At 38.0% G+C, this 15,000-nt stretch overlaps 2 protein-coding genes across 3 annotated transcripts in view; one reads left to right on the forward strand and one right to left on the reverse strand.

The window, feature by feature from the left end:
- LOC113800323 (tectonic-2) overlaps positions 1–7,981 on the forward strand; it is an 8,162-nt gene extending 181 nt beyond the window's left edge. For both annotated transcript variants that reach the window (XM_027351076.2, XM_070121782.1), the window contains exons 2-9: positions 523–677; positions 1,234–2,396; positions 3,051–3,142; positions 3,320–3,425; positions 4,747–4,851; positions 5,088–5,231; positions 6,659–6,766; positions 7,011–7,981. In XM_027351076.2, coding sequence (XP_027206877.2) covers positions 523–677; positions 1,234–2,396; positions 3,051–3,142; positions 3,320–3,425; positions 4,747–4,851; positions 5,088–5,231; positions 6,659–6,766; positions 7,011–7,233 — 2,096 coding nt within the window. In that variant the 3' untranslated portion in view covers positions 7,234–7,981. The remainder of the gene's footprint in view (positions 1–522; positions 678–1,233; positions 2,397–3,050; positions 3,143–3,319; positions 3,426–4,746; positions 4,852–5,087; positions 5,232–6,658; positions 6,767–7,010) is intronic.
- A 364-nt stretch (positions 7,982–8,345) lies between these two features.
- LOC113800443 (uncharacterized) overlaps positions 8,346–15,000 on the reverse strand; it is a 20,474-nt gene continuing 13,819 nt past the window's right edge. The window contains exons 4-14 of the mRNA XM_027351216.2: positions 14,733–14,942; positions 14,534–14,646; positions 13,974–14,156; positions 13,271–13,765; positions 12,193–12,802; positions 11,425–11,528; positions 11,137–11,245; positions 9,503–9,726; positions 9,160–9,300; positions 8,746–9,020; positions 8,346–8,571 (exon numbers count right to left, since the gene is read on the reverse strand). Of these exons, the coding sequence (XP_027207017.2) occupies positions 8,547–8,571; positions 8,746–9,020; positions 9,160–9,300; positions 9,503–9,726; positions 11,137–11,245; positions 11,425–11,528; positions 12,193–12,802; positions 13,271–13,765; positions 13,974–14,156; positions 14,534–14,646; positions 14,733–14,942 (2,489 nt within the window). The 3' untranslated portion in view covers positions 8,346–8,546. The remainder of the gene's footprint in view (positions 8,572–8,745; positions 9,021–9,159; positions 9,301–9,502; positions 9,727–11,136; positions 11,246–11,424; positions 11,529–12,192; positions 12,803–13,270; positions 13,766–13,973; positions 14,157–14,533; positions 14,647–14,732; positions 14,943–15,000) is intronic.

Raw genomic sequence — 15,000 nt, forward strand, 5'->3', positions numbered from 1 at the left:
TCGTTAGAGTAATTTGAAAAGGTGTATTGCAGATAGATTGGGGAGGGGGAGATATCGGGCTTGAATGCGAGTGATATTTATTCACTAGATAATAGAGTGACTGATTCTTTGTATATTATCCATTTTCTGCTCTACAACTTCCCTGGTACCTTTTATGTCCATTCCTGGTATCGGGGCTAAAATTGTCGCTAATCAAGGGAGGGGCGAGGGGGTCTGGACAATGATTTCAATATATTTGAATTGTAAAGAGGGAGAGGAATCCATCGATACCAAAACCATGGCGATCTCTATGGTAGAACTATTCTGTAAAATTACCCTTCAGCCATTCCTGGGAAATCCACAGACATCACCGTAGGAATCACAACCCCCTCCTAACCCGGGGATTGACCAAGAATAGATGTGGTTATAACCCCCACCCTCTTGTACATTCTGTTCTTTTGTCCTTTTTTTCTGAAAAAAAAGTTAAGAACTTTATGTTTGTCTATGCTCCATGCTTTATTGATGCCCTGTTGTTTATTCCAGCACAAGCAGAATATTTGCCAATAAACTGGACAGAGGCGGGTATTATAGGCTTTGGAAGTGAAAGCCATTATGAAGACCCTGCTGTGACACCTCTTGCTCCTTGCCCTTGTGATTATACTAGCAATCATTGTGATATTACATGTTGTTGTGATACGGTAAGTTGATATTGGAAAGATAGGTGTTTTCATTAAGTATTTTTGTTAGACAACATTCTTATTAGTTTGGGAGTTATTGAGAATGATAACTCTATGAAGAATAATGTATGTAGTGTTGAAAATTCAAAGATATTCAAAGTATAGATAATTAAAGTTCTCATACTGTCTTATCCTGTGGTAGAGTGTTTAGTTAGTGTAGCAAAATAATCACAATGCATAAAGGCACCATGGAAGTGTAAGTATGCCCCCCAAAAAAACATAGTATTTGATGTAAACAGATTTTGAATGTGGGTCTACTGTTTTATTTGGAAAAGAAAAGAATGTAGAAATTTAGTTTAAATTTTGTCTGATATGAAAATACAATTTGTGTTTTTCTAATTTCACAAAGGCAATATTAGCATTATGTTCTTTATTATTAATTCATGAGATTTATTTATATTGTTGAATTTGTTTGTTATTAATGCTACACATTATGTTATAAAGATCTTAATGTAGTCATTACTGTTTTTGTAATTATCAGCTTATATTTAGATCCTTTTCTAAATCTCTTTTACAGGATTGTTCAACATCTCAATTATCAGCATTTTCCTGCCTTGAAGGACTCCAGGGAGGCCAAAGAACAGACAAAAACATTGACAATAATTGCAAATATCAAGGACCATATTCACCAGAGTGGCATGATTTACTGTGTTATATTACTGAAAATAATCCATATCTTGGTCTCTTTTTCCCAAATTTCCCTTCAATCCAGAATTACCAAAAATATTTAGATAAAGTGCCAGTCCCACAGTACAGTTATGAAGATACAGACATACACTTGCAGCAAGAAGATTCTCAGCTGTATTATATATTTGGTACTGGTATTGAGGTAGCTATACATTTGGAAGATAAGATGAGTATTGGATTTTTAACACTTCCACACCCAGTGCTAAATGGAGTGTGCATTGATCATGTTCCTGTCCATTTTCTACAAGATGTCAGTCATGATTGCTCCTTATTGCTGACACCTGAAGTTTGCACAACAGAGCAGTATTTAAGCTCTCAGTACTACCTTCGTAACTCTGATTCTTTAAATTCAGAGCCATACACAATTATTGGGAACCTAACTGGCCAGCAGGTTGTTAATGCTGAAGTATCTTATGAATGTGTTCAGGATGTCAGTAAATTTATCAAGGTTGAGGGACTGAAAACTTTTCCAGAGCAATTATGGAAATCAGATAGGATTCCTTTTAGTGAGTGTGATCATCAAAAAGTTCCATTTTATAATAAGACATCTCAGATGTGTGAAAATGTTGTACTACATGTTGAATATCACATGAAATGGAAAGGTGCATCAATACAGGAAGTACAAGCAAATATTGTTATTGGTAATGTGCCTGTATCACTTGAAAAAGTCAGTAAGATATATGGACGAGAAAGCATGAAAGTAAAGCCAGTGGAAGTCAATAGTAATGTACCTATGGAACAGACTCCCATTAGAAGAAAATCATTCACCATGTCTGCAACTTCAAGATTATACTTGATACAGCACTTTGATGTCAAGTTTTATCATGTAGGATATTATAATGGCAGCAATGACACCCTGGTGAATATAACAAGCAACTTAGGGAATGATTCTTCAGAAGATGCACAAAACTTGTTTTCATCACCAAGCATTACTGAACGATCAGGCAACCCAGGGTACCAGCATGGAAGGCCTATCTTAGCAGGATATAATGTGTAAGGCATATACAGGTGTACCTATTTTCAAAATAGTCTGCTGTGGGAAAAGTAGATGTGGAACTATACTATGTACTTTTAAGCTATTGATGCCAAGAGTGCATGTATATATGCACTGCCTACTGTATTGGTTTGGTTTTATTTATTTTCTTTCCACATAGATGGCTATTTACCCCAGTCCTTGAATTTTTAGAAAGAAAAAACATTTTTATCATTACTATTAATGTTAATATCATGATAATCTTTATGAGCTTAATGATAATAATGTAACGAATGTTTATAGAAGTTCTTAAAAAGTGAAAAAAGGATAAAAGGTGATATCGGGTAGGCCAGTAACTATCCTTGGTGGCCAGGTACTTGCGAAACCATCTATGCATGAATAAAATTGATAAAACAAAACTACAGTAGACCGTGCATGTGGCTGGTGTCATTAAATTTTGATATGGCATCAATTAAACTGAGGCGTGCTCATTACTCATACTAAGAAATTGTAGATATTACACTTACTTGATTTCTGTTATTTTGATTATTTATGTATACATGTTTCACAAAGATTAAAGTATGCCCAGATTTGTTTAAGATAAGAATTTGAGAAATTAGGTATCATACCCACAAAAGACTAACATTCATAAAGATAATTTTACTTTTTTCCAGGTACAATAACTCTGATGACGCAAATACATCCTCCAATTCGCTGTTGTTTGTAGACATAAATGATGAAGCTGGTCTATACATCTTCAGTCCAGGTATTGAAAAATATTTTTTAAAATGCAGGTTGTAGTTGTACAGATGATTTAGATATTTGCTCATGGGATGCTAATTAATTTTTCTACATAAATCTTAGGTTTAACAAGATTTTCAAATAATGTAACAGTGTTTTCATTTATGTCAATCAGGAGACCTAACATAATCTTCTGTTGCAGGTGGCGAATGTTTTGAGGAAAAGAGTAATCGCATTGTCTTTGGTGTAGATATGATGTCTGCTTGCCATTTTTCTTGGAATGCCTCTATATCTTGCAGCGATCTTCGGTAAGGTTTTCTGCTTCACATCTTGTTAAACTGACTTTTTACAACATGCTTTTTGTCATTGCATCTTGTTAGGAAAGCGTATTAGGAAATTTAGCCATTACTCATCACAAAAATTTGGATTCATTATGAAGTTTGTATGGTATCTTAAAATAAAAATGACAGTTTGATGAAACATTGTATCCAAATATATTATTTTTTTAATGTCTTATTATCTATATTGTCCACGATAAAGCATAAAATATTGATAAATATTTTCGTATGAGTGATGCCATTTCCATGTCATTTGTAATTGTTACTATACAGAGTTCAAGTATATAGTATTTTAGTAATTTATGTTATACATCCATATGTGCTATGTTGATATTTCATGTTTAGGAATAATTAATTGTGTGTGGGAATGTAATAACTTTGTATGATTCACTCCTACCACAGTGGAAAAATCTCTTAGGGGGACTGTCCCAGGAAATGACCACCTTTCCCTACTCATTTCATCATGAAAAAAAACGGTTGGAGATAAGTCATTGATTCTTTTTGCATAATATTGCGCATAGAATTGCACTTCGTCTCATATATAATTTTGACCTTGCATCCCCATAAGGGATGCAAGGCCAAAATTTAAAAATCACCGATTTACACAGCCTCGGAGATCTGACGTTCTAGCAAAAGCAACAAACTGCATTTGAATTGCACAAAAATTATGAGCGTGATGATGTACCGAAGGTAATGTGAACAAAGAACGGAGTTACAGCCTATTATATTTTGGCAGCTTCTTGGTATACATACAGATCACTTCATAAGCTACAACATATTACCAGGGAGTCTCGATGGAAGCATATTTCGTCTGTAAAAGGGCACAAAACTTATGTTTTTTTTTTTTTTTTTTTATGTATTTCACAAACTATTTCGTCATAAATCACTGTGATATAATTTTTTTCTGATATTGGTATGAAAGTGTTCCTTGAACATTCACGAACTCATATCTGTGTGCAATGTCATAATCAAATGCCGTATGCACAATTGCAAAAAGCAGAAGTCCACATAGGTGTACCTGGGCACTCATTAGCAAAGTATCTCCACAGGTGTTTAGCGGTTCTCGCGTCAACTGCAAGACAACAAGCCACAGCATGCCTTTTATACTTGTTTGGTAGTTTCCTCATCCATGTACCTATACTATACGCTAACTAACTCAATTTGACCCCCCCCCCCTTATCTGGGACGGTTCCCTTAAGGAATCCCGTTGCAAAGCATATGAAGTGTTGTTAAACTTTAGAAATGTTATCTGAGTTACAGGTTTATATAAACTATGCTTACCATTTTTCAGTGAGAGAATAACAACTGCCCTTTATTCACTGGTGAAGGGTGATGTTGTCAGCAAGTTTGGCTGGCCAAATATAACACTTGAAAATGAGTTTTTACCAGTTGTGTGGTTAGTTCTTTTCTCTCTGAGATGTTTTGATTTTAAAATGATTTTTGTCCTGTTGATAGGTAGAATTTAGATTTTTTTTTAGATGGCAATGTAATCTTTGTTGATAATATATAATGAAACCACTTAAAAAATTTGTGGTAGGTATTTTAGCTTCATAATGCTAAATATTCTTGAAGATTTAGGGCTAGAAAGTTGGCATTTCATTTTGAGGGGTTTAATATTTACTTATTTTACAGGGATACCCAAGAACCTGAATTAAAACCAGGAACTAGTGCTTGTCCCATCATATCTTCCATGGAATACGAAATTGTTCACCAAGATACGGTTGATACTGATAAAAGCCGTATATCTGTGCACCAGCTCTTAGGATGTTACATTAGGTAAGAATACACACTTAGAGGGAACTTTTTTTCCTTTCATTTTTGAGATAAAAAAAAACTCTGAGAAAAGCTATTTAAAGAAAACTTGTGATCTTTTTCGAAATAACGATTATTATGAGTCTTGCCTTCATTGCATATGGCCTATTAGCTTGTTTTCTTTTTCAAATAACATCTAGATTATAATCAAGCGGGGTATGAAAGGTCTTTCAGTTCTTGCGAGCTGATACCAGTAGTGAGAATAGCCTCCTCCTCTGAGACTTTGTTAGGTCCCAGAGATTGAGGTTTTCTGGCTCCTGGTACCAGTGCTCCAACCCATATTACTAGCATGGGATAACAGTGGTAGGGTGCCCCTTACCACTATTGGTGACTGACCAAGAACAAGGTAGCAATTTATCTAAGACACTAGATGCCATAGATATTGTCACTCAGCTTGACTTGCTGGTAGCCAGGACTTTTGTAGATCTCTGTTACCTAGAAATCAGACTAAGGAGGGCCAAGGGACAGCATATCAGGAACCTTGCTAAGCCCCTAGAAAGCTGAAAGCAAAGCCCTACTCATTTTTAGGTCATCTCAGACAGAGCTCCAACAGGGCTCTGTCGTGGCTCCAGTCCTATTTAATATCTACAATAATGAACAGCCACAGTACCCAGACATCCGTAAGTACTTATATGCAGATAACATGTGTATTGCCACCAAATCGAGCTCCTTCGGTGGGATTAAAGGAATGTTATCACATGCCTTGGACACACTTTCCATATATTACAAGAAGTGGCATCTTAATACTAATGCAAGTAAAACTCAGGTGTGTGCATTCCATCTTAACCACCAGGCTAGCATAAAGCTTCGAGTAAGATGGGGCAATACGGAACTGGAACACCACACATACCCAGTCTACCTAGGTGTCACTCTAGACAGAACACTCTCCTTCAAGGAACATATAACCAAACTGAGAGGCAAGCTCATGACTAGAAACAATCTTCTCAGTAAACTTGCCAATACCAGCTGGTGAACGGACTCAAAAACCCTGAGACGGACAGCCCTAGCATTGTGATTTTCCACGGCAAGTTACTGTGCTCCAGTGTAGGCCAGATCATGTCATGCACACAGAGTGGACCCAGAGCGGAACAGGGCATGTCGAATATTGTAGTATTGTAGGAATTCAAAATAACTTATTTAAGATCAGATTTTAAAGTACAATTCATAATAGAAGATTTTCTTATACATTACTTTAGCTCTTTTCACTTATAATATAAGTGGTAATTTAGGCCTCATATGTGTTAATAGTGATATAATGTATTAGAAAAATTAGCATGAGGATGTATATCTATTTTTTCTCCCACAAACTTTTTTTCTTAGAATTATGGGATTGGAGACTGCTGCTGAGTACTGCTGTGCTGTTATTATTTTAAGATCTATTCTTGCTTCAGATTCTACCGTCAGGAAGTGATGCTTCATCCAAATATGCCTAGTGGTTCAGTGTATCTAAGTACAAGTGTAAAGTTCTTCAAAAGTAAAAAACCTTCAGGGCTGTCCAGGTATGTTGTAGCTGAAAAGCATAGATATTATGATATATTGCATTGATTTTAGTTTGTGCATAAATTTTGATACAAATTTATTGACATAAGTATACATCAAGCTTTGATTCTGGAATTGAGTGCAAGAAATTAATATCTGATTATCAGTATTGATTTTAAGATTAGTGAGTTGAAGAATCTTTTATAACTCCTATATCTTTTATGCCTGACATTTGACATACATCACACATTAATCCCAACAAAGGTTCTGGGAAGTCATGGATGATCGATGGTGCAGCGGAGGAATATGCTGGCACGAAATACTTCAGCCCTGGTCCCATAGAGAGTATGGTGAAGGAGAAGGAGCGCTTGGGCAGATGTATACAACTTATTTTATTGATTTGATCACTAATTCTATAATGATGGTAGTGATTCTCATACCTGTAGTTATTCTTGTTATCCAGCACAACTACAAAATAAGATTATAGAGTACATAGGGAAAATTTTAGGAATAAATCATTTGATCCCAGATAAACAAAACTGAATTCATTTTGTGATATAAGTATAACATAAACCTTGGTGGAGCAGTAAGGTTGATATGTCCCTCCTTATTTTGGTCTTGCCTATGCAACTGCAACTAAGATCAGTTTATTACATGGAAATCACTGTATTCATAGATAAACAAAAGAGACAAAAGGGTACCACCATACAGAGCCCTAGTTATGAACAAGTTAATGAAAGCTGTTTATGCTTATGTTTAGTTTTTTATAAGCAACTTTTTCCTTTTTATTCATTTTTCACTGATTGTATTGATGCCAGTCAAGAATTGGAAACTTCTGGTGTTAATTGCACCCGGTTTGGAGGGAACCATGCTACATTCTCTTATTCCTTTTAATTTCATTATTTGTGATGTCTATACCTATACACATATGTTTGTGTGTAATGTACACTATGAGCCAAATTGTGTTTTAGAAGCATATATTTTTTTCTATTTTTGTGAATTTACTTTTTTCAATTCATCAGATAAGTGCCTTTTGATAAGATTTCAAATGTCAGAAATGGGGATTATGTAATGTTTTATTAATGATTTATACTTGAATTAATGAATAACTGTTTGAGTTTTGTCTGTTTGTAAAGACAGTTTATATTCCTTCCCAGATTTTAACTGATCTCATTTTCTAGTCAGAAATATATTTTGTTTATATGTATAGTTTGGAAATAAATATTGGTAATATACTTGAGAATTTGATTTTATAATGTAAGGATGGTTTTGTTTTTTTATCTAATATTAGTACCTGATGCTTCATGTATTTGCCTCAGCGAAGAACACTTTTTATATTTAATTACAGAAATAAGCAATTTAGAATATTTAATATGATTTTAAAATGTATCCAAAGCAAGATTTATCACTTTGACAAATCAACTTTTAAAAAAACTTTATTTTCATATATATTTATATGTCTGTATATATGCATATATATATATATATATATATATATATATATATATATATATATATATATATATATATATATATATATATATATAGTTACTGTTTTCTTAAATCATATACCAATTCTCACAAATCTCATAGACATTGAGAGTAAACACAGAATTTGCAAGTAAATTTATCTACTAGGTAAGTACTAATTTATATGTTTGTGTTATTTAATATACTTATGGTTGTCTTAAGCAAACCTGAAATGCAAATGAAGCTAAATATACACAAAGTGCAAACACTATATATTTATGCTGTAGTTATACACTGCAGTTGGAGCTCCATGTCTTTTTGGGGAGTTCTTTAGTCTTCAATACTGTGCAGGTATCTGTAAAAATAAGGTATAGTTGGTGATGAATTCATTTTTTAGACATAATGACTCTCTTTAAACTCTGCATCAAAAAAATTAACAGGCTACAGAGTTCTTTCAAATACTTTGACTTTATTACAGATTTTACAGTATATATACACATATGTGTGGCATAAGATGGTTGAAACTCACGTTAGTGCTGAACCCCAATAAGCCATGTTAAATACGGAAAATATGAATGGTATCAGGAATCTACTCTTGATCATAAGAGGTATATTGACGGGATAAACATTTGGAGTTCTGTATCTCAGTGGCAAAGCCGACTCATCCTGTATCCACCCGTTACTGATTGCTCTGGAGTGCTGTTCATCATTGCTCATGTTATTTGATACTACAATCTTGGTAATGTTATTTCTTGCACTATTTTGGGATTTATCCGTTTCTGAAGATCCAGTGCAGCAAACTCTCTGAGGATCAAGATTTACTATATTAGTTAGAGTATTGTATTGGAAAGAAAATGTATATTCAAAGATACTGAGCAAAAAATATTTAACTAGTAAAGTTTTTTTTCAGAGAAAGAGAGGAAAAAACAGTACCGATACTAACCAAGAAGTTCTTTCTTGTAAATGTAGCAGAGAAGTCAATTAATGTCTGAAGCAGTACGACAATAAAGATCATCACTATGGAGAAGAATAGCCATATGTCCACTAGCTTGAAGTAAGACGTCTTTGGCAGGGAATTGGAAGTCTGGAAGTCAGTTCATTAACTTATATTATAACTAATATTTGATTTAGCATAAGGGAATTTGTTTATGAATGGATGTATAATTATAGACATATATTACATATTGTTCTGATGCAGCTATTGTAGATATACTGTACCTGTAGCAATGTAAATGATCTATATAGCCAACTTAGATGTAAGAATAAGAATATGGAAAGCAGCGTACCTGTGTGTAAAGAGATGACAGCACTAGCAGTGATGTGAGAGCCACTACAATGCGAGAATTGAAGTCTTGGGGATTGAAGAAGAAGGTTGCATAGGCAATGATTATAAGTAATGTTGACGGTATATAGAGAGTGAGTAGGTAGAAGACATAGCGACGCTGAAACCTCACATACACACTTACTGACGAGAACTCGCCTTCTTCATCCATTTTGATAGACACTTTCCCTGTGATAGAGAAAAAACAAGTTAAAGTGAGAATCATTCTTATTTAACCTTTAGTATGAATGATGTTTAATGAAGCAAGGAATGTTACATAATTTATAGGTAGTCATATAAAATTTCCTTGAATGAAAAACATAAATTATGCAGCATTATTGAGCCACATAAAGAAGTAAAGTTTTCTTAGTTAATGTAATTTGTACTTAAGTAACACATTTCTTATGTAAGTGAAAACTTTTCAGGGTCCCGCATGGAATAGCATAGATTGTATGGTACATACCAGATTTGAATGAAAGTTAGATAGAATGAATACAGACATTATCTTCATGACAGGTAGCTGTGGTACAGATGCAGAAATTAATTCCTCTACCCCCCTTGTTATGATGACCAGAGATGGAGCAAAAATATGTCTGGGTGTTGTATCATGTTTGCAGTTATTATATACATTGATTTTCTTTATTGTACATTTGATACCAAAGGAATGCTATATTCAGTTGGCCAGTTATTGTAAATGCTACCAAATGGGCACTCATTCAGAGGCACTAATTTTTCCCTTTTTGTTGTGGATTATTTCAAATGACCATTAACCTTGGTGAACACTTTCAGACATGGCAAGCATGGTGAAATGCCACCTAAGGCCTTCCTGGTTACTACCAAGATCTTGGTCACTTGGGTGCCTGTTTCATTACTATGCTTGCTGTTTTGCATGTCTTCTGACCATAATATTTGTTGCTCTGAAACAGCTTATACCAATAGTAATGCTCGTTTTTACTAATTAACCAAGTAATGTCAACAGCAAAAGTAATAAAAACCCAGCAAAACAAAACACCTAAAGCATTAATTCAGACTATTTCAAATAGGTCACAATGTCGAACACTCATTTTGCAGATTGGTTTACAAAAGGAATACAAGAAATAATATAAAAATAATGACTTCACTGGATGTTATGATTTTATTTTAGTTTTAATTCCATTTGTTGTAATGGATATTCTTTGCTGTGACATACTGTCTGTTTTATTTTGCTTCTAAATTCCCCTGTATGCAAGAAATGGCTGGGGTTACTGCACCACACAGCATTTGTATTATCATAAGGAGAGCTATGTCCTAATATACTTCATTGAAAATCAAACTAAATGTCGGTTGCTCTTTACATATTCCTAAATTTTGAGAAATTCTTTAGCACAGAATTGTATTAGTTGTTTGAGGGTTTCGAGAAAAACCTGAAGATAACAGGTATTACTGCCCACGACCGAAATGTTGACTTATTATGTGTATTCTCTGACAGCCTTGGAATAATATTCATAGGGTACAGCGGGTACTATGATATTTGCGCCTCAACATTGATACAATAAGGTGGTCATTTTCTAGTCTATGTCAGAAGGAGTAATTCATGCAGTAATATGAAGAGTTTCATACCTATGGTATACTCAATGAGATCATTTTGACCCGTGTAGTTGGCCCCTGACGGGATGAGGGTCATGTAAGACGAGGAAGCCGACACCAACTCGAAGTGAAGACGGCACAGCTGATGGCAAAACATCGTATTATGTATAGCACATTTATTTCGCTTTTAACCACTAACTATTAATTTCGTATTATATCAAATTTTGGGCATTATGTAACCGTCAAATCATTGTGAATGGCATAAAATGAACATAAAAATACTGATGTACGAAAAATTACAATCTTCTACGGTCACCTCACCTGAGCATCAAATGGGAACATGAGCAGTTCGAAGTCACAGGAGTAAGTTACGCTGTATAACTGACTCATCTCCAGACTGCTTTCATACCCAGGATAGATGTTCACTGTCAGAGATGAGATGCGATAGGTCAGAAGAGGGGTTGAGAAAATGCCATTTTATGATGTATGTGTGTGAGTGAGTGAGTTAGCGTGTGTGTGTGTGTGTGTGTGTGTGTGTGTGTGTGTGTGTGTGTGTGTGTGTGTGTGCGTGTGTGTGTGTGTGTGTGTGTGTGTGTGTGTGTGTGTGTGTGTGTGTGTGTGTGTGTGTGTGTGTGTGTATGTGTGTGTGTGTGTATGTGTGTGTGTGTGTGTGTGTGTGTGTGTGTGTGTGTGTGTTTGTGTGTGTGTGTGTGTGGTGTGTGCGTGTGTGTGTGTGTGCGTGCGTGTGCGTGTGCGCGTGCGCGCGCGTGTGTGTGTATGTGTGCGTGCGTGTGTGTGTGTCTGTGTGTGCGTTTCTTTTAGTGTGGTTGATGAGATCATGTCAATCCATGCTGCTGTTTTTTTAAGCAAAAATTACAGACAGCCTTGACCTCTCTCTGTCTTGCGCAGGCCTGGGATACGATTTATATATTGATTATGTTAGGATATGAATGTGAAATGCTGTTTCTTATAAACAACAAGATATACGAGTGCATTTGTACGATGAAGAAATAAACGCTTCATTTTCCATAGACCACGATATCATTAAAAAAAGAATTCTCATGTCGGTCTCCATACTCTAGCACTTGCCTTCCTCGGGCCTGCTGGGGGGGCCTGGTCTGGCCTCTCCCTGGCGGATGCCTTCGACGCGCGACCCTCGTTCCAGATTGGTGAAAATATTGCCACGGGCGTTCCTGAAGAACACCCGGGGCGTCCAGACACTCGCCACGGCCTCTTCGGAGAGCAGGTTCAGCGTCCGGTCATCGTGCAGGTTGAGGAAGTTGAGCCTCGTGTCCTGCCATCGGAGTTTCAGCTGCATGGACGCGACGAAGGTGAGGTCTTGCGTCACGATGGTCGGGAAGGCGATGATGTTGACGGTGAAGAAGATGGGCAGGGTTTGGTTCCCCGCCGCGGCTGGAGGCGGGATGGCGATGTGGTAGCCCTCGGGAAGGTCCACGATCGAGCACCGAGACTCGTCGCTCTGGTCCGCGCAGTCCACTCGCAGGTCGCACCGCTGCTTGAGGCTGATGCACCTCCCGTCGTTGCACGTGAACATCCCCGCGCCGCACACCGAGAGGGTGAGGTTGACGGTTCCGCCGCTCGGGATCCCGCACACCTCGGTCTCCAGATGCCACTCCTGATTGCCGAAGGGATACATGCCCTCCTGGATCGGGGTCCACGTGGCCACGGCGTCGGAGTCCTGCGGGGAAGGAGTTCATGACGTGGGCTGTGATTGCCTGGGGGTAATGTCGGTTTGTTTTGTATACTGTTGTAAATATATACGTGCATACAAACAGAAACAAGTAAAACACGCATGTATACATATGTATATATATATATATATATATATATATATATATATATATATATATATATATATATATATATATATATATATATATATATATATAGTACACATGCACACAAATGAGCATAAAACCTAAGGGACTACCGATTAAATAATTTCACTTATGGATGGAAACAACTGACTAGAGGACATTGATTTACGCATACACCTTGTATGGAAACTACATTAATAGGTTAATCATGGGAGAGTCAACCATTTAAAAGCTTATGAATCCGTGAACTACAAGAACCAATATAGTTTACGCCCCTTTTATGTACACGAAGGTAATTAGACGTCTCTGACCACCTTGAAGAAACCCACCTTGAGGGAACGCATGACCCAAGACCCTCGTTCTTGGTCCCAAAAGATGTCAGTGTGAAGGAATCCCACTAAAGCCGGCCGCCCTCCCACGGAGTCCCCGAGCATGTACTGCAGGTTGAACGGAGATCCCTCGCACATGGCAGGGCCCTTCAGATATATCGACGTCCTCGTCTCGAACTCGCAGGGGACGCAGAAGGAGTAGGTGTCCAGACAGGCGATGTCCGACCAGCGCCCGGGAAAGGTACCGGAGAGCAAGACGAGGCAGTTCTCCACCGTCCCTCCGTTGGGGCCGTCCCCCCGCCACTTGCTCTCCCAGGGGATGGGTTCCCCGGTGCCCCAGTAAACCCACTGCCTCTCTACCTTCTCGTCGTTCGCGCCCAGCCATAAGTAAGAGGACTGTCCGCCCGAACAGTAGGCGTCGTGGATCTTGGACTCGTTGTACAGCCAGGCGTTCTCCTCGTCCGTCTGGGGCACGGCGATGATCCCACCAACCACCTGCAGGAGTCGAGCTGTTTAGGGTGGATGCCGCAGGTACAGCTGATTTTGGACCAGGTGTTGATAACGATTCCATTTTAGATTGGCACAGGATTCAAATGAAAACGATTTACTGAAGAAATCTCATCAACACCGGAGGGGGAAAAATGACACTGGTGAAACTAAAGTGAGCAATCAAGTAATCCCATTCTCCCATAATGCAGATTACCTGACACAAGTGTAAGGCTTCGCTGAGAGAGAATCGATCGGGGAAGATGGTAAAGGACCTCTTCTGTTGCTGGCAGATGTCGTCCTTCTGCCTGACCATCCACCTGACCTTGCCGTAGACGTCCCAGACCTGCGAGTCCCAGGCAAGGGCGTCGCCCGCCTCCTCCTCCGCGCACGAGGCAAACTGACTCCGAGGATAGACAGTGTAAAAAGTTACATTTTAGACATTTGATATAAGAAGAATACTGGCTGTGCAAAAAATGAGTTATATTGAAAATAATGGTGATAATTAACATGTTACAGAGAGAGAAAGAGTGAGTAAGAGAAGAGCGAGAAAGAGAGAGAGAGAGAGAGAGAGAGAGAGAGAGAGAGACAAAGAAGGAAAGAGAGAGAGAGAGAGAGAGAGACAAAGAAGGAAAGAGAGAGAGAGAGAGAGGAAGAGAGACATAGAGAGGGAGAGAGAGAGTGAGTGAGAAATTATGTTTACGTGTTTATGCGGATGCTTGTGCTGATACGAGTAAGTGTGAGCGCTTCGTAGACATACACAAAGCTTCCTCTCACCTTCCTGATGGTGCCCTCGTCAAGAACACGAGACCAGAAGTTGAGCTGCGTGATTTCGCCGCTGAAGCTCTGGTCGCGTTGAAACCCTCCCCCGAAGGAATCCTGCTCCTGACCTGTCGAAACAAAAAGGCTTCTGTAAACCCCCCAAACATACCTCACACTCACGACCCGCAATATCCTCACGACGACTCCAGCTCACCGATGATATACGCGCCGCTTCCCACAAGTGATTCCGACGTCATAGGGAACGCCCCCTTGTCCGTCATTTCTCCGTCGAGGTAGATCTTCCACTCGCCTGTTGGATGGTGGAAAGAAATGCAGAAATGGGCCCACTGGTTCAAGGGCGTTTCCAGTACGGTTTTCGCCCACCGACTGTGCAGCGACACTTTATATCCCGTCAGTCGGTGATCTGTTAAAAGGGATAGAATATATAATTACTTTCTTTCTTAGAATATATCATTACTTCT

The sequence above is a fragment of the Penaeus vannamei genome, chromosome 5 (genome assembly GCF_042767895.1).
Source record: "Penaeus vannamei isolate JL-2024 chromosome 5, ASM4276789v1, whole genome shotgun sequence".
In the NCBI taxonomy this organism is placed as follows: domain Eukaryota; kingdom Metazoa; phylum Arthropoda; class Malacostraca; order Decapoda; family Penaeidae; genus Penaeus; species Penaeus vannamei.